Raw genomic sequence first — 19,436 nt, 5'->3', positions numbered from 1 at the left:
CCGCACATTGCCGGCACTAACAGAATATGTCTATTCTTGTCCGCTATTGCAGACAAGAATAGGACATGTTCTATTTTTTTCCGGATCGGAATTGCGGGGCCCCATAGAAATGTGTGGGTCCGCAATTCCGTTCCGCAAATAAAGACAGCTACAAGAAGCTGGATTAACCCTAAGGGAAACCTAGCAGTTCTTTTTATTTAAAAGCTGAGAAAGGGGTGGAACATATGTGATGTCATGATATGGGCAGATCATCTGATAAGGGGGGGCGGCAATTTTTATCTTGCCTAGGGCGGCAAAAATCCTTGCACCGGCCCTGCATTGAGCCCCGTCTGGATAGGCCATCACAGGCCGATTGGTGGGGATCTGACACCTCTCTCCCCCAGGACCGGCTTTTTGCCTATAACTTCAGATGCCGACAGCGCCATCTACTTTGTAGTGGACGGAGCTTGTCACTGCAGCGCTACTCCCATTGACTTCAATGGTAGCAGTGTGGCAGTATCCAGCTCTCTTCACTACAAGGTTAGTGGACTCCACTGGAGACATGCACCTTCCAGGGGCCTCCACCAGAAGTACTCGGACCTTGGGCCCTGTTATGGAAGGAGGGTGCCCGAAGTTGACCTTCTCATATCCTAATTATAACAATATAGAAGCAGCAAAGGAGGAGAAGAGTCATAAAATATAAACTATTAAAACTCCCCCTATTATTTCTGCGCCATTGAAACAGATATGAAACATGTAACACGAGGGTGTATGGGGTTACAGGTGACTGCAGGCAGACTCTATGTGAGCGTGTAACGTGGTCTCCACGGTAACCGCTCTGACCAATCACGTCCGTCATTCCTCGTCACATGATCAGGGCTCCACCCACGTTCCGCCTTCACCTAGTGTTACTGGCAGCTAAGCGCTTCGCCGTGTCCTAGCAACCAGGTATAAACTTCCGGTCACATGTTGAACGAGCACGCTGTGTCCTAGCAACCACATATCAACTTCCGGTCGGGGGGACAGCGCGTTCGCAGGTAAATTATTCCTTTGTAGGTTATTATAAAATGTTCCATTGTATCTTCTGTGTTATATGTGCGGGGCCTCGCGTGTCACCTGTGCTACAGGTGTATTCTGTGTACATCACCAGTGCATATACCGCACCTGTCACCTGGAATCTGCATAACCCCGTATACAGCCCCTACTATATGTATACCCCGTATACAGCCCCTACTATATGTATACCCCGTATACAGCCCCTACTATATGTATACCCCGTATACAGCCCCTACTATATGTATACCCCGTGTACAGCCCCTACTATATGTATACCCCGTATACAGCCCCTACTTTATATATACCCCGTGTACAGCCCCTACTATATGTATACACCGTGTACAGCCCCTACTATATGTATACCCCGTGTACAGCCCCTACTATATGTATACCCCGTGTACAGCCCCTACTATATGTATACACCGTGTACAGCCCCTACTATATGTATACCCCGTGTACAGCCCCTACTATATGTATACCCCCATATACAGCCCCTACTTTATGTATACCCCGTGTACAGCCCCTACTATATGTATACCCCGTATACAGCCCCTACTATATGTATACCCCGTATACAGCCCCTACTATATGTATACCCCCGTGTACAGCCCCTACCATATGTATACCCCCGTATACAGCCCCTACTATATGCATACCCCCGTATACAGCCCCTACTATATGTATACCCCGTATACAGCCTCTACTATATGCATACCCCTGTATACAGCCCCTACTATATGTATACCCCGTATACAGCCCCTACTATATGTATACCCCGTATACAGCCCCTACTATATGTATACCCCGTATACAGCCCCTACTATATGTATACACCGTGTACAGCCCCTACTATATGTATACCCCGTGTACAGCCCCTACTATATGTATACCCCCATATACAGCCCCTACTATATGTATACCCCCATATACAGCCCCTACTATATGTATACCCCGTGTACAGCCCCTACTATATGTATACACCGTGTACAGCCCCTACTATATGTATACCCCGTGTACAGCCCCTACTATATGTATACCCCCATATGCAGCCCCTACTTTATGTATACCCCGTGTACAGCCCCTACTATATGTATACACCGTGTACAGCCCCTACTATATGTATACCCCGTATACAGCCCCTACTATATGTATACCCCGTATACAGCCCCTACTATATGTATACCCCCGTGTACAGCCCCTACTATATGTATACCCCCGTATACAGCCCCTACTATATGCATACCCCCGTATACAGCCCCTACTATATGTATACCCCGTATACAGCCTCTACTATATGCATACCCCTGTATACAGCCCCTACTATATGCATACCCCCGTATACAGCCCCTACTATATGTATACCCCGTATACAGCCTCTACTATATGCATACCCCTGTATACAGCCCCTACTATATGCATACCCCCGTATACAGCCTCTACTATATGTATACCCCGTATACAGCCCCTACTATATGTATACCCCTGTATACAGCCCCTACTATATGTATACCCCTGTATACAGCCCATACTATATGTATACCCCTGTATACAGCCCCTACTATATGTATACCCCTGTATACAGCCCCTACTATATGTATACCCCCGTATACAGCCCCTACTATATGTATACCCCCGTATACAGCCCCTACTATATGTATACCCCCGTATACAGCCCCTACTATATGTATAACCCCGTATACAGCCCCTACTATATGTATAACCCCGTATACAGCCCCTACTATATGTATAACCCCGTATACAGCCCCTACTATATGCATACCCCCGTGTACAGCCCCTACTATATGCATACCCCCGTGTACAGCCCCTACTATATGCATACCCCCGTGTACAGCCCCTACTATATGCATACCCCCGTGTACAGCCCCTACTATATGCATACCCTGTGTACATCCCCTACTATATGCATACCCTGTGTACAGCCCCTACTATATGCATACCCTGTGTACAGCCCCTACTCTATGTATACCCCCGTATACAATATCAGAGGAAACTGCAGACCCTAATGGGACTCCCTGAAATCTTCAGGTAAATGTGGGACACGTGGAGTGAGACTGTGTGTTTGGGGGGGGGGGGGGGGGGGCACGTTGCATGTTCACATTTTGAAATCTTCTCGGAAGTACCTTTTTATTTTTTTTATTTTTTATGTTTTGACAAATTATTTCAATGGATCCTCAGTTTTTCTCTTATATTTAGATTGATTGTCCGTACAGAGACCGACAGTTACCATGCCGACCAGAGCCAAACAGGTAAGGGGCCAGTGTGTACCAGTCCCTGCTTGCACCCACCCAGAAGCCCCCAACTTTCATGAATAACTTTAATCCACCTGTAGACCATCCCCCATGTGTATCTTACCCCCCATACTACCTACCTAGTGACTCTCGACTGTTTCCTGCCTCTTTAGGGTGTTGCTCCTGTCTCCAAGCCGCTGAAGGCCATTACCAGGAGAAGGGTGAGGACATGTTGGTGTAGTCCTGGGTGCTGCTGTACTGGGCGCTGTGGCTGTTATACAGTGTGATCAATAAGGATATAAGGGGGTATTGCAGTTCCAGCTCCATTGAAGTGAATAAGACTGGTCTGCCATACCCAACACAACCTGTGGACAGGGGTGGCGCTTGCCCCCCTCTCATCTGGATGCAGTATTGACCTCCAGAGCTGTATACAGTCTGTGTCCCCTGTCCTGCTCTGGACTCTTCATCTCACTGTCCTCCATTGATGATGCCTTCATATGTCAGGATGAAGATGACTCCACAGACATGGGAGACGGAGCTGATGAGTGGACGCAGGCCAAGACCCTGGTGAAGCCACCCGACCAGCTGGAGTTATCCGAGGCCGTGAGTATGACCCTTACTGTAGAGATGGAGGTGCCGACTAGAAGCCGGGTGTATACTGCAGCCTGCTGGAGGGGAGACGTCACAAGCTCATCTGGGGGGGGGGGGGCTCCCGATGAGTGCAGTAGTCTGGGGGGGGGGGCTCCCGATGAGTGCAGTAGTCTGGGGGGGGGGGGGGCTCCCGATGAGTGCAGTAGTCTGGGGGGGCTCCCGATGAGTGCAGTAGTCTGGGGGGGGGGGGGCTCCCGATGAGTGCAGTAGTCGGGGGGGGGGGGCCCCCCGATGAGTGCAGTAGTCGGGGGGGGGGGGCCTCCCGATGAGTGCAGTAGTCGAGGGGGGGGGGGGCCTCCCGATGAGTGCAGTAGTCTGGGGGGGGGGGGCTCCCGATGAGTGCAGTAGTCGGGGGGGGGGGGGGCCTCCCGATGAGTGCAGTAGTCTGGGGGGGGGGGCTCCCGATGAGTGCAGTAGTCTGGGGGGGGGCTCCCGATGAGTGCAGTAGTCTGGGGGGGGGCTCCCGATGAGTGCAGTAGTCGGGGGGGGGGGGCCTCCCGATGAGTGCAGTAGTCGGGGGGGGGCCTCCCGATGAGTGCAGTAGTCGAGGGGGGGGCCTCCCGATGAGTGCAGTAGTCTGGGGGGGGGGCTCCCGATGAGTGCAGTAGTCGGGGGGGGGGGGGGCCTCCCGATGAGTGCAGTAGTCGGGGGGGGGCCTCCCGATGAGGGCTGTAGTCGGGGGGGGGGGGGGGGGGCTCCCGATGAGTGCAGTAGTCTGGAAGAAATGATCAGGGCTAGGGTCTGAATCCAATACAGTTCAGAGACAGGCAGTAGAGACATCTGACTACCAGTAGAGACTACCAGATGGTAGCAGAGACATCTGATCACAGACCACTGATTGATGCCGGGGACAGACAGCATTTACTGTCAGTAGACCGCTGAGACATGTGGCAGAGACCTCTAGTAGATAATAGACAGCACTGCAGCCTGAGGAGCCCCAGCGACCAGAGAGTGTAGAAGTGCCGAGCGAGACATCCAGGGGGCAGAAAGGAGGCAGAGGGCGATTATTCGCCCTGCTCCATGTATACTGTATACACCTTCCCCATCAGGAGAGAGCAGCGTGGCGGGATTGTCCCCCAGGGGTTCACGCTTCTCTTCTAGTTATAGAGCAGATGGGTTCTGTGAATTATTCAGTGTTCTCCGCTGGACGCCGCTCTAGAACCGCGCGGCCCCCACACTTATCAGGGGCTCTGTATCTTCACAGGAGATGAAGGAAGAGTTCACTCGTATCCTGACCGCCAATAATCCGCACGCTCCGCAGAACATCGTCAGATACAGCTTCAAGGTGAGTGGCGGTAACCTGCGGATACGGTGTAATGGATGTAGCATCCGGTCATCCGGCACCCTATCGTATAGAGCGCGGTCTCCCTGCCCCCTCCTCACACTGTATACGGTATATGTACGGTAACCTGCGGCTTCATTCTGTGCAGGATCGGGCCTACAAACCCATCAGCATCGTGGACCAGCTGGCCGTGCACTTCTCCCTGGACGGGAACATGTTACATAAAGACTCGGATGAGGCGCGGAGACAGCGGGCGAGGATGGGGGTCATTGATGGTAAGGATGGGCCCAGGACCTCAGGGTCTCTGTGGGGAAGATGGACTTCTCATCCTCATACACCCGACACATAGCTGATGAGAGAAGCAGTGGACGGTGCAAGAGAAATCAAGGACTACAGTGTGATCCATGGGCATCTCGTACCCCCACAACGTACAGGTCATGGAGGTCCTGAGCAGGAGGCCCCCTCTATGATGTCCACATGCACAGACGGGGTGAATAGATAAGCACAGCACCAGTATATGTATTGCACCCAGTGTAGGACCTGTAGGGGGCAGCACTGATATCTGCTCCTCTAGGATATAATCCAGTATTGTTTCTTGTACCTGATATGATGGGATCTGCTCATTATTAGAGGTAGATTATATTCTCCTGCCTTCCACAGAGACGCTGCCAAGTGACTCCGCTGAGGCTGGAGACAGAGAAGCCATCAAGGACGCGAGAGCTGAGTCTGTGGTACTGTATACTTCTATCTGTCCACACCACCTGAGCTGCTGCAGAACCTCCTAATGCACACCTGAGCTGCTGCAGAACCTCCTAATGCACACCTGAGCTGCTGCAGAACCTCCTAATGCACACCTGAGCTGCTGCAGAACTTCCTAATGCACACCTGAGCTGCTGCAGAACCTCCTAATGCACACCTGAGCTGCTGCAGAACCTCATAATGAACACCTGAGCTGCTGCAGAACCTCCTAATTAATGCACACCTGAGCTGCTGCAGAACCTCCTAATGCACACCTGAGCTGCTGCAGAACCTCCTAATGCACACCTGAGCTGCTGCAGAACCTCATAATGCACACCTGAGCTGCTGCAGAACCTCCTAATGCACACCTGAGCTGCTGCAGAACCTCCCAATGCACACCTGAGCCGCTGCAGAACCTCCTAATGCACACCTGAGCTGCTGCAGAACCTCCTAATGCACACCTGAGCTGCTGCAGAACCTCATATTGCACACCTGAGCTGCTGCAGAACATCATAATGTAAGCCTCGGCAGCTGCAGAACCTCATATTGCACACCTGAGCTGCTGCAGAACCTCCTAATGCACACCTGAGCTGCTGCAGAACCTCCTAATGCACACCTGAGCTGCTGCAGAACCTCCTAATGCACACCTGAGCTGCTGCAGAACCTCCTAATGCACACCTGAGCTGCTGCAGAACCTCATATTGCACACCTGAGCTGCTGCAGAACATCATAATGTAAGCCTCGGCAGCTGCAGAACCTCATATTGCACACCTGAGCTGCTGCAGAACCTCCTAATGCACACCTGAGCTGCTGCAGAACCTCCTAATGCACACCTGAGCTGCTGCAGAACCTCCTGATGCACACCTGAGCTGCTGCAGAACCTCCTGATGCACACCTGAGCTGCTGCAGAACCTCCTGATGCACACCTGAGCTGCTGCAGAACCTCATAATGCACACCTGAGCTGCTGCAGAACCTCATATTGCACACCTGAGCTGCTGCAGAACCTCCTAATGCACCGCAGCTGCAGAACCTCAGAATACGAACCTCAGCTGCTGCAGAACTTTATGCTATATATATATATATATATATATATATATATATAATATCCAGTACCGACTCTTCTTGTGTGCGTGGTGATGGCGGGCACACATTGTCTATGTAATGATGTCCTCAGGGCACCGGTGATGATGGGACTGAGGGTGAAGAACTTTCCGCCAAAACCAGAAAGGAGCGTAAACTGACCAACCAGTTCAACTTCAGCGAGAGAGCCTCACAGACGTACAACAACCCCCTGAGAGTAAGTGCCACGTCCACGTCCTGTGTGTCTCATGTCTGATGGAGGGGAGGATAAAGCGCCCCAGGGGTCACCATAGAGGGTCTGCTCAGTAATAAGTTATGTGTTCTGTCCCAGGAAAGAGCCTCCCAGACAGAACCTCCTCCGCGAGCCACGTTCTCCAGCACCGCCAATCAGGTACAGAGATATACCACTAGTCTGTAGATCAGGTGGGTGTTGCCCTCCCTTATGTCGCTTCTCCATCTTTCAGTGGGACATCTATGATGCTTACATTGAGGAGCTGCAGAAACAGGAGAAGCTGAAGGAGAAGCAGAAAGCTCCTGTCTCTAAGAAGGAGGACGAGCTCCAGTCCAGGAGGAAGGTGCCAGCCTCAGAGTCTCAGGTGAGACACGGGACCCCCACAGCACATGTGGGTAGAGGGGATACCTTGGTACGCACACAGCTGGGCCTGCCTTCTGATGTCCACCCATTGTCAGATCGACATGTTGTATAGTCCTATAGACTAGAATAGGTTCTAGCTGATGTTGGGTATGTACAGCCTGAGGACCTGACCTGCGCACCTTATACCCCTGCACTCTCTGCTTCTGCACCATAATATACTAAAGTCTCTTTCTCTTATCACGGAGTAGAGCGATGACATCACCAGGGTGGAAAAATCCAGTAAAATAATGGAGCGTATGGTGAATCAGAACACATTTGATGACGTCACACAAGGTATGGAGTGCACAATACATCACGTACAGCACTGGTGCGTAATACACTGTAATAACACACAAAACCGTGACAAATGTGCTATAGTAAATCTATACATACAGTGCATTGGGAAAGTCTTCAGCCCCTTCACTTTCCTCACATTTTGTTCTCTTGCTCCTTGTGCTGCAAATTCCCCCATAATGAGAAAGGGAGTATGGCAGAAATCTTCACTAATTTATTGAAAAGGAAAATTTTTATGTTGCGTGGACATAAGTCTTCACACCCTTTACCCGGGACGTAAGTCTTCAGCCCCTTTTACTCGGGACGTGAGGCTTCACCCCCTTTTACTCGGGACGTGAGGCTTCAGCCCCTTTTACTCGGGACGTGAGGCTTCACCCCCTTTTACTCGGGACGTAAGTCTTCAGCCCCTTTTACTCGGGACGTGAGGCTTCACCCCCTTTTACTCGGGACGTGAGACTTCAGCCCCTTTTACTCGGGACGTGAGACTTCAGCCCCTTTTACTCGGGACGTGAGACTTCAGCCCCTTTTACTCGGGACGTGAGACTTCAGCCCCTTTTACTCGGGACGTGAGACTTCAGCCCCTTTTACTCGGGACGTGAGACTTCAGCCCCTTTTACTCGGGACGTGAGACTTCAGCCCCTTTTACTCGGGACGTGAGACTTCACCCCCTTTTACTCGGGACGTGAGACTTCACCCCCTTTTACTCGGGACGTGAGACTTCAGCCCCTTTTACTCGGGACGTGAGACTTCAGCCCCTTTTACTCGGGACGTGAGACTTCAGCCCCTTTTACTCGGGACGTGAGACTTCAGCCCCTTTTACTCGGGACGTGAGACTTCAGCCCCTTTTACTCGGGACGTGAGACTTCAGCCCCTTTTACTCGGGACGTGAGACTTCAGCCCCTTTTACTCGGGACGTGAGACTTCAGCCCCTTTTACTCGGGACGTGAGACTTCAGCCCCTTTTACTCGGGACGTGAGACTTCACCCCCTTTTACTCGGGACGTGAGACTTCACCCCCTTTTACTCGGGACGTGAGACTTCACCCCCTTTTACTCGGGACGTGAGACTTCACCCCCTTTTACTCGGGACGTGAGACTTCACCCCCTTTTACTCGGGACGTGAGACTTCACCCCCTTTTACTCGGGACGTGAGACTTCACCCCCTTTTACTCGGGACGTAGCTGAAGCCCCTCTGGCAGTGATTCCGGCCTCCAGTCTTCTTGGAGATGAGGCCACAAGGTTTACACCTGGATTTGGGGATTTTCTTCTTCTCTGCAGATCCTCTCCAGCTCTGTCAGGTTGGATGGGGGCCATCGGTGGACGGCCATTTTCAGGTTTCTCCAGAGATGTTCCATTGGGTTCAGGACTCTAGGCCACTCAAGGACAGAGTTGTCCCTAAGCCTCTCCTGTGTTGTCCTGGCCGTGTGCTTTGGGTCATTGTCTTGTTGGAAGGAGAACCTTCGGCCCAGTCTGAGGTCCAGAGCTCTGGATCTGGTTCTCACTAAAAATATCTCTGTACTTTGCTCCATTCAGCTTTCCCCCCACCCTGACCAGTCTCCCTGTCCCCCCAGGATGATGCTGCCATCACCATGCTTCACTGTAGGGATGGTATTGGGCAGGTGATGAGCGGCGCCTGGTTTCCTTCAGACATAACGCTTAGAATTAAGACCAAAAAGTTTAGTCCTGGTTCCATTAGACCAGAGAATCTTCTTTCTCCGTTTTTTTTTTTTTTTTTTGCAAACTCCAGACGGCTTTCATGTGTCTCTTACTGAAAAGAGGCTTCGTTCTGGCCACTCTGGCATAAAGCCCATATTGGTGGTATCTGTGTGTGTATATTCCATCTATACACAGTATCTTTGGAGCTCACCTCTCTTACCAAGCCCCTTCTCCCCCAATTACTCAGTTTGGTGGGGTGGCCCGCTCTAGGAAGGTTCCTGGTGATTCTTCTTCCATGTAAGAATTATGGAGGACACTGTGCTTTTAGAACTTTCAGTGCAATTGACCTTTTTTGTCCCCTTCTCCAGATCTGAGCCTTCACACAATCCTGTCTCCGAGCTCTACAGGCAGTTCTCTGCTCCTCATGGCTTGGCTTTTGCTCTGATCTGCATGGTCAGCTGTTAGACCTTATATAGACCGGGCCGCGTCCTTTCAAATCTTCTCCAATCACCTGAATTTACTACAGGAGAGAAATGGGAGGCCCCAGAGCTAAATTAGTTTTAATTATTTAATTAGTTTTTCATTTTTAATAAATTTGCAAATATTTCTACTATTCTGTTCTCACTTCCTCATTACGGGGGACTGAGGGCAGATTGATGGAGGGAAACTTGAAAGGAGCAACTTAACAAAATGTGAAAAAGTGAAAGACTTTCTGGCTGCATTGTATATACCTCCGGAATTTTCTGTGTTGGATAGTGGGAGTAGTAGTGTTTATACTGGGTTGTTACAATGGGCCCAGTAGCAGCACAAACCTTTCTTATGTCCTGTCCTCGGCCCTGTGAGCACGACTAGACCACGAAGGGTTCGGCCTCTGGATGTAAGCAAGAATGTTCGCATTCACTGACTGTAAGCAGAGGTCTTGAAAATGACAAGGAATCGAAGCAGAAGGTTTCATTATACGATGGTTAGAGGACTGCAAAAAAGATGAAGGGTTCTGTGAACCAAAGAAATGGTTAAAGGGGTTCTCCGCGATCATTAACCCTGCAATAGCCTAAAATTTTAAAAAAATAGTCGCCTTATCCTCGCCCCTATGTCCAGCGCCGTTCTCTGTGGCCCTTGTCCTGTCCATTTTGCTGCAGCAGATTTTCAGTCTGCAGCTGGGGACGTGCTGGGAAATGGCACATGACCGCTGCAGCCAATCACTGACCTCAGCAACCAACCACCAAAGACAATGATTGGCTGTGACGTACGGGTGTACAGCAAGTGACCGCTGCAGCCAACCTCTGAGGACCATGCTCGGCTGCAGCGGTCACGGACTGTATACCAGCACATCCCAGATCTATTTTAGGTTATTGCAGGGCTTAAAAGATACTTTTTTTAAATTAAATCCGACAACCAGTGGTGCAGTAGTCTTAATAATCTGTGCATCAAAAGTAGTCGCCTGCAGGATTTTGTATCCATGGTACACACAGTCTCGTGCTCCACTGACGGTGATTATTTTCTTGCCTCTTTTCACTCTAGACTTCAAGTACTTTGAGGATGTGGCAGACGAGTTCAGGGAGCAGGAGGGCACGCTGCTGCCGCTGTGGAGGTTCCAGTATGAGAAGGCCAAACGGCTGGCAGTCACTGCCCTCTGCTGGTGAGTGCCGGTATTACACTCGTCTTGTACCTGGGGAAGGCAGTGGCTGATTCTCCGTGTTCTCTGGTTCCAGAATGGCTCCGGGTACATGTCCTATAGGTTTTTAGACCATGAGGCTGTTTTGTGCCCCTGAGCGTAGCATTTTGTGCCGCGTGAAGTGAACCTACAGTGATTTGCAGTAAAAACCATGCACGGTTTTGCCATGTGGTTCTTGGCGCACAGCACAGGTATGTGTACAGGTATGCCAAGATGCGGCCATAACGCATTTTTGCTGCAGCTTTGAGGAAATCGATATAACCACAAGATGTAAATTCACTCCGACGACGCACACAGACGCTGCTGCAGAACCTCTTTTTTTGAGGAAGAAATGTGACTTCAGAGCATTGCTGATCGCTTGATAGGTATGAACCTCCCACCTCTCTGGAATGGTACTGCGAGGCTCCTCGGCATCTGCGGTCTGTATCATGAGGTTCTGCAGAATTTTCTGTTTTAAAATCGTACTTTCCTATGCAGATGTTTGTTGTCACTGAATGGAAACATCTACATCTGCAGTGAGCAGGATACGCTGACGCCAAACTATGCAATGGCTGGGTCAGGTGTAGATGACAGTCTATGTCAATTGCAGGGTACTACCCCAGGGCCCTTCCAAGATGTTTTATAACTCATGCCCCAGGTTAGGACCAGAGTGGTGTAATTGCCTATAATGTCTCTCTGTGGTGGTGATAACGGTGTCTCCTACCTTGGTACGGCTGGACTCCTTGATCCTGGCTCACTTGCAATAAATTGAGTGTAGTGATAGTAGGAGTAATAGAAGAATTTTGCAGCAGAAATTGATGTCCAGACCTTTAGGTTAAGGTTTAAACTTGTCTTTACTGAAGATAACTTTCATCCAAGCAAGGTACAACTTTGGTCTTAGGTCCCAGCAGGCTTTGGCAATGGTTGGCAGGAATGAATCTTCTGCTCTATCGATCTGGAGCTTGCAGGAAAGGACATCTGCTCGTAGCTGTGGCAGGAATTTGGCTTCTGCACTCTCTATCTTTTGCTGTCTGGGGACTGACTAGCTGAGGAGGAATATGGCTTCTCCTGGGTCTCTGGACTTTACTCACAGATAGATAGGCTCACAGGGAATGCTGTCGTCCTGGAACTCTGGAGATTGTCTTCTGTCTTGTCATCCAGCTGAGGCTGCAGGGCTCAGGCTGGGGGTTGTGATCAATGTCTCAGCCTAGACAAGATCCTGGCTTTCTTCCCTATCCAGGGGAACCACACACATAGATAGATACATACATACACACACACACACACACACACACTACCCCTAGCAGGGGGTGGGCTACACTGACTCTAACTTCCTTCTCCACCCAAGGTGTAGGATGTGGGAACAGTCCACACCTCCACAGAGGGGGAGCTAAGCTGGAATAATCCATTCCAGCTTAGATAAGCTAAAGGCTCTTAGAAGACAGTAGCGGAGTAGAGGAGTGTAGTAACACAACTCTGGGGTGTTACACATCCAGAGCCGGAGAACCCCTCCTGACCTAGTCCTGCATACAGCTGATGGGCCTGTTATAAGCTCTTTATATAACTAGCACTGCAGGTCTGTCAGCTGGACGTGGTCAGGATGGGTCTCATCCTCTGAAAGCAAGCAGAGATCTTGATAATTGGGGGACTGCAGCACAGAGTGCATTAGTAAGTTACAAAACAAAATTGGCTTAAGCCTCTTAAATAAACTTTACATTGAAATCTGAATATAATGCTGCAAGTACTACTGTGTATTGTGTGCTGATCCTCCTGTCTTGTACTCTAGTCACACTGAAAGCTGCATTCACAGCTCTGGTGTCTACCACTTGTAATCCATCTGCCCTGTGCTGACAGCCGCACCCCGTACAGCTAATCTGCTGCATGCGGCATCTCCCACAATGCCGTGCTGTAGGATATGCTGAGGCTGTACCGCGGAGGCCATCTTCCTGCCTCTCAGGAGCTGCAGTCATGGACCTACGACAGTAAACATGTAGCATTAGTGCGCCATGCAGCCAAGAATCACCGGCGGTTTTACCATATTTTCATTTTTGGCCATATGGCATTTCTAAGCCATAAGCCACGCAGGCAACAAACAGTAATTTACATATAACCTGTGAGGCTATGTGATGGGCTCCGTAATATAGTCACTGGATGCACGACTTGTGTCTGTACACCTGACGTGTGACAAGACCCGTGTCTAGTACAGGGTTAATTGCCTCGACTTAGTAAAGGTCCGCTTACTGGGGGTCTGTCATCAGGTGAGGGTCCGAGCCGAAGGCAAAAGTAAAGACGTCATCTGTTAACATGTCACACACTTGGGAGAACAATATGTTAGTGGGAAAACCAGATCAGAGCCCTAAACTCACTCAGAGCCCAGACCAGAGCCCTAAACTCACTCGGAGCCCAGACCAGAGCCCTAAACTCACTCGGAGCCCAGACCAGAGCCCTAAACTCACTCGGAGCCCAGACCAGAGCCCTAAACTCACTCGGAGCCCAGACCAGAGCCCTAAACTCACTCGGAGCCCAGACCAGAGCCCTAAACTCGCTCGGAGCCCAGACCAGAGCCCTAAACTCGCTCGGAGCCCAGACCAGAGCCCTAAACTCGCTCGGAGCCCAGACCAGAGCCCTAAACTCGCTCAGAGCCCTAAACTCGCTCGGAGCCCAGACCAGAGCCCTAAACTCGCTCGGAGCCCAGACCAGAGCCCTAAACTCGCTCGGAGCCCAGACCAGAGCCCTAAACTCGCTCGGAGCCCAGACCAGAGCCCTAAACTCGCTCGGAGCCCAGACCAGAGCCCTAAACTCGCTCGGAGCCCAGACCAGAGCCCTAAACTCGCTCGGAGCCCAGACCAGAGCCCTAAACTCGGTCGGAGCCCAGACCAGAGCCCTAAACTCGGTCGGAGCCCAGACCAGAGCCCTAAACTCGGTCGGAGCCCAGACCAGAGCCCTAAACTCGGTCGGAGCCCAGACCAGAGCCCTAAACTCGGTCGGAGCCCAGACCAGAGCCCTAAACTCGGTCGGAGCCCAGACCAGAGCCCTAAACTCGGTCGGAGCCCAGACCAGAGCCCTAAACTCGGTCGGAGCCCAGACCAGAGCCCTAAACTCACTCGGAGCCCAGACCAGAGCCCTAAACTCACTCGGAGCCCAGACCAGAGCCCTAAACTCACTCGGAGCCCAGACCAGAGCCCTAAACTCACTCGGAGCCCAGACCAGAGCCCTAAACTCACTCTTTTAGACCCCCCCCCAGGACTCCTAAACTCATTTAGACCCCAGACCAGAACCCTAAAATTAAAAAAACCTTAGACCAGACTGCCAACATTAAATAGATCCCAGGACTAATCCCTAAAATGAATTGGACTCCTGACCAGAATCCTAAACTTAAACATATGTAAGACCAGACCCCAACAATTTTTCAGACCTCAGACCAGAACCCTAAACTTATTCAGACCCCAGAACCTTTAATTTAAAGGGTTTTACAAGTGTTTTTTTTACGGATGACCTATCCTCTGGATAGGTCATCAGTATCTGATCGGTGGGGGTCCCACACCTGGGACCCCCAGCTATCAGTAATTTGAGAAAGCATAGTGCTTCAGCCTTCTCCAGCTTTTCCTAGGCCAGTGATGTCACGTTCATCAGTCACATGACCTAGGAGCAGCTCAGCCCCATAGAAGTGACTGGGCCTGAGTTCATTACTGAGCACCGCTGCTGTACAATGTATGGCGCTGCGGTACTACTGCAAGCACCAGCTGGTCAGCGGGGGTCCCAGGTATCAGACCCCCCACCAGTCAGATACTGAGGACCTATCCTGACCTCTTCACTTCCAGGCAGCGCTGCTTTACATCAGGACCTCATGTGCTGGGCTCTGACAGCAGCTCCGTTCCTAATAGCAGACCTGTCCTCCTCCATTGCACCCATGGGCAGATCTGTGGGTTGCGGACAGCTATGCCCCACAGTCTGCCCGTTGAGGACCACTGATCTGCTTATGGACCCCTCCATGCTGTTCTGTAATATAGAAGTGCCTCCCATCTTACTTACCCCAGTGTGCGCGGTGTGCTGGGGACCCCTGTATGGTAGTCGCCCCTGCGCCCTCAGAGATGATGTATTACAGATGTTCCTCATGGTCTTCAGGTTCAGAGGCTCCCGAGGTGATGGGCCCTGGAGATGTCGACCACCTGTACCAGCATCACTCACTATACCACCACTGCCCGTGGAGGAGTCTGGAGGGGCTTGCAATTTGGGGTGGTCTCGCAGGTCCCGTCCACCTTGGAACAACCCCGATGCTGAGGAATTCCAGGCTGCATTGTCCAGAGGCGCAGCCATGTCGGTGTCATAGCTGGTCTACAGAGACCGTGAACCAGCAGGGGGCAGTGCTGAGGAGAGGGGCAGAACATGTTCTTCATGTGCCTAATGGCCATATTAACCCTTTCAATCTCTGTTCTGTCCTCACAGGAATCCCAAGTACAAGGATCTGTTTGCAGTGGGACATGGATCATGTAAGTCTTATGGCTGATACAGTGAAACTACAACCCCCAATTATTGTAAGATTGTCCCATCTAAGTCGGATTTTAACCCTCCAATGGGTCCGTAATATTATATGGCCCACGGAGAGGAGGAACCCTGTTAGCTTCTCCCCAGCCATGTGACGGGGGATGGGAGCGGTCTGTGTTGAGCGCCCCCTATCACTGGCGGCCATACTGCATTGTCCTGACATATGGAGGGAAGGATGCAAAATGGCAGAAAATCTGGAGGAGCTCGGGACAGTGTTATAGGGTCACTGTTATGGGTGCACTCTGGCACTGTTAAAGGGAACCTGTCACCGGGATTTTGTGTATAGAGCTGAGGACATGGCCGCTAGCTCATCCGCAATACCCAGTCCCCATAGCTCTGTGTGCTTTTATTGTGTAAAAAAAACAATTTGATACATATGCAAATTACCCTGAGAGAAGTCCTGCCCCTGCGATGAGTCCGTCCTGCCCCTGCGATGAGTCCGTCCTGCCCCTGCGATGAGTCCGTCCTGCCCCTGCGATGAGTCCGTCCTGCCCCTGCGATGAGTCCGTCCTGCCCCTGCGATGAGTCCGTCCTGCCCCTGCGATGAGTCCGTCCTGCCCCTGCGATGAGTCCGTCCTGCCCCTGCGATGAGTCCGTCCTGCCCCTGCGATGAGTCCGTCCTGCCCCTGCGATGAGTCCGTCCTGCCCCTGCGATGAGTCCGTCCTGCCCCTGCGATGAGTCCGTCCTGCCCCTGCGATGAGTCCGTCCTGCCCCTGCGATGAGTCCGGGACAGGACTTCTCTCAGGGTAATTTGCATATGTATCAAATCTTTTTTTTTTTTTTTACACAATAAAAGCACACAGAGCTATGGGGACTGGGTATTGCTCTATACCCAAAATCCCAGTGACCGGTTCCCTTTAAGGGGGCACTCTTTCTGGCTGTATTCATGGAGCACTCCGTCACTATTGATGAAGATGGTACTCCAGCTGGCACTACTGTGGGGGCACATTTGCTGTTATTAGTAAACACACCGGGGGCTGACCCTGTGGTAAGGGCACTATTATGGGGGCACTGTGGGCACTTAATCATAGGGATACTGTAGATATCTGGGGCTGACACTGTTATGGGGAAACTCTGGGTCAGTGTGTGAGGGTTTAAAGTATCAGCTGGTTGTGGCCCCTGGAAATAGCAGCAGATGTGCCAGTAGGGGCCACTGTGAGTATTAGTAATAAGGGAGAGTTCACATTGTTCCCATCTTTGCAGCGTGTCATTGTGTAGATGTGGGGCTGACCTTCACCCCCCCCTCCCCATAACACACACCGCAGCTTCATATCGAGGTCACTCTCCGGTTCACAGCTCGGCATTAGACCGAGGACTGGTCCTCTGCACCCAGGACATCCAGCCCTGAGAGGAGGGTGCTGGGGTGCTGGACAGTGCTCCTTCTATCTGATGCTTCCAGGCACGGCTCTCCTGTATGTGTGCAGTAAACTGGTGCACATGCATATCTAGTGGACTGGGGAACCAGAGGCAGTACCTACAAATGACCACCGGGTGTCGATACTGGACCAGTCCATGTGTTCTAGTTTACAGCTGTCTACTACCTATGAGGCAATGCTGCAGGAATGAGGGTCCTTCTCTGTACCCGGTGCTGACATCTACACTGCACTGTACCCGGTGATCTCCTCTACACTGCACTGTACCTTGTGATCTCCTCTACACTAGACTGTACCTGGTGATCTCCTCTACAGTACACTGTACCTGGTGATCTCCTCTACACTACACTGTACCTGGTGATCTCCTCTACACTGCACTGTACCTGGTGATCACCTCTACACTGCACTGTACCTGGTGATCCCCTCTACAGTACACTGTACCTGGTGATCTCCTCTACACTACACTGTACCTGGTGATCTCCTCTACAGTACACTGTACCTGGTGATCTCCTCTACACTACACTGTACCTGGTGATCACCTCTACACTACACTGTACCTGGTGATCTCCTCTACAGTACACTGTACCTGGTGATCTCCTCTACAGTACACTGTACCTGGTGATCTCCTCTACAGTACACTGTACCTGGTGATCTCCTCTACAGTACACTGTACCTGGTGATCTCCTCTACAGTACACTGTACCCGGTGATCACCTCTACACTACACTGTACCTGGTGATCTCCTCTACAGTACACTGTACCTGGTGATCTCCTCTATAGTACACTGTACCTGGTGATCACCTCTACACTAGACTGTACCTGGTGATCTCCTCTACAGTACACTGTACCCGGTGATCTCCTCTACACTAGACTGTACCAGGTGATCTCCTCTACACTAGACTGTACCCGGTGATCTCCTCTACACTACACTGTACCCGGTGATCACCTCTACACTACACTGTACCCGGTGATCACCTCTACACTACACTGTACCTGGTGATCTCCTCTATAGTACACTGTACCTGGTGATCTCCTCTATAGTACACTGTACCTGGTGATCTCCTCTATAGTACACTGTACCTGGTGATCACCTCTACACTAGACTGTACCTGGTGATCTCCTCTACAGTACACTGTACCAGGTGATCTCCTCTACACTAGACTGTACCAGGTGATCTCCTCTACACTAGACTGTACCCGGTGATCTCCTCTACAGTACACTGTACCTGGTGATCTCCTCTATAGTACACTGTACCTGGTGATCACCTCTACACTAGACTGTACCTGGTGATCTCCTCTACAGTACACTGTACCCGGTGATCTCCTCTACACTAGACTGTACCAGGTGATCTCCTCTACACTAGACTGTACCCGGTGATCTCCTCTACACTAGACTGTACCAGGTGATCTCCTCTACACTAGACTGTACCCGGTGATCTCCTCTACACTACACTGTACCTGGTGATCTCCTCTATAGTACACTGTACCTGGTGATCTCCTCTATAGTACACTGTACCTGGTGATCACCTCTACACTAGACTGTACCTGGTGATCTCCTCTACAGTACACTGTACCCGGTGATCTCCTCTACACTAGACTGTACCCGGTGATCTCCTCTACACTACACTGTACCTGGTGATCACCTCTACACTACACTGTACCTGGTGATCTCCTCTACAGTACACTGTACCTGGTGATCTCCTCTATAGTACACTGTACCCGGTGATCTCCTCTACACTAGACTGTACCTGGTGATCTCCTCTACAGTACACTGTACCCGGTGATCTCCTCTACACTACACTGTACCCGGTGATCTCCTCTACACTACACTGTACCCGGTGATCTCCTCTACACTACACTGTACCTGGTGATCACCTCTACACTAGACTGTACCTGGTGATCTCCTCTACAGTACACTGTACCCGGTGATCTCCTCTACACTAGACTGTACCCGGTGATCTCCTCTACACTAGACTGTACCTGGTGATCTCCTCTACAGTACACTGTACCCGGTGATCTCCTCTACACTACACTGTACCCGGTGATCTCCTCTACACTAGACTGTACCTGGTGATCTCCTCTACAGTACACTGTACCTGGTGATCACCTCTACACTAGACTGTACCTGGTGATCTCCTCTACAGTACACTGTACCCGGTGATCTCCTCTACACTAGACTGTACCAGGTGATCTCCTCTACACTAGACTGTACCCGGTGATCTCCTCTACACTACATTGTACCTGGTG

At 51.1% G+C, this 19,436-nt stretch overlaps 1 protein-coding gene across 1 annotated transcript in view; it reads left to right on the top strand.

Moving 5' to 3' along the window:
- The first annotated feature begins 956 nt into the window (after positions 1-956).
- The window catches only part of DNAI1 (dynein axonemal intermediate chain 1), a 73,685-nt gene continuing 55,205 nt past the window's right edge, over positions 957-19,436 (top strand). The window contains exons 1-13 of the mRNA XM_040420136.1: positions 957-1,016; positions 3,250-3,302; positions 3,458-3,505; positions 3,789-3,887; positions 5,140-5,220; positions 5,366-5,492; positions 5,878-5,948; positions 7,131-7,253; positions 7,368-7,427; positions 7,501-7,632; positions 7,880-7,964; positions 11,140-11,257; positions 15,719-15,762. Coding sequence (XP_040276070.1) covers positions 3,282-3,302; positions 3,458-3,505; positions 3,789-3,887; positions 5,140-5,220; positions 5,366-5,492; positions 5,878-5,948; positions 7,131-7,253; positions 7,368-7,427; positions 7,501-7,632; positions 7,880-7,964; positions 11,140-11,257; positions 15,719-15,762 — 1,009 coding nt within the window. The 5' untranslated portion in view covers positions 957-1,016; positions 3,250-3,281. The remainder of the gene's footprint in view (positions 1,017-3,249; positions 3,303-3,457; positions 3,506-3,788; positions 3,888-5,139; positions 5,221-5,365; positions 5,493-5,877; positions 5,949-7,130; positions 7,254-7,367; positions 7,428-7,500; positions 7,633-7,879; positions 7,965-11,139; positions 11,258-15,718; positions 15,763-19,436) is intronic.

Source organism: Bufo bufo, chromosome 2 (genome assembly GCF_905171765.1).
Source record: "Bufo bufo chromosome 2, aBufBuf1.1, whole genome shotgun sequence".
Classification (NCBI taxonomy): domain Eukaryota; kingdom Metazoa; phylum Chordata; class Amphibia; order Anura; family Bufonidae; genus Bufo; species Bufo bufo.
The sequence above is the reverse complement of the archived record's forward strand: the minus strand, read 5'-3'. Positions and strand labels throughout refer to the sequence as shown.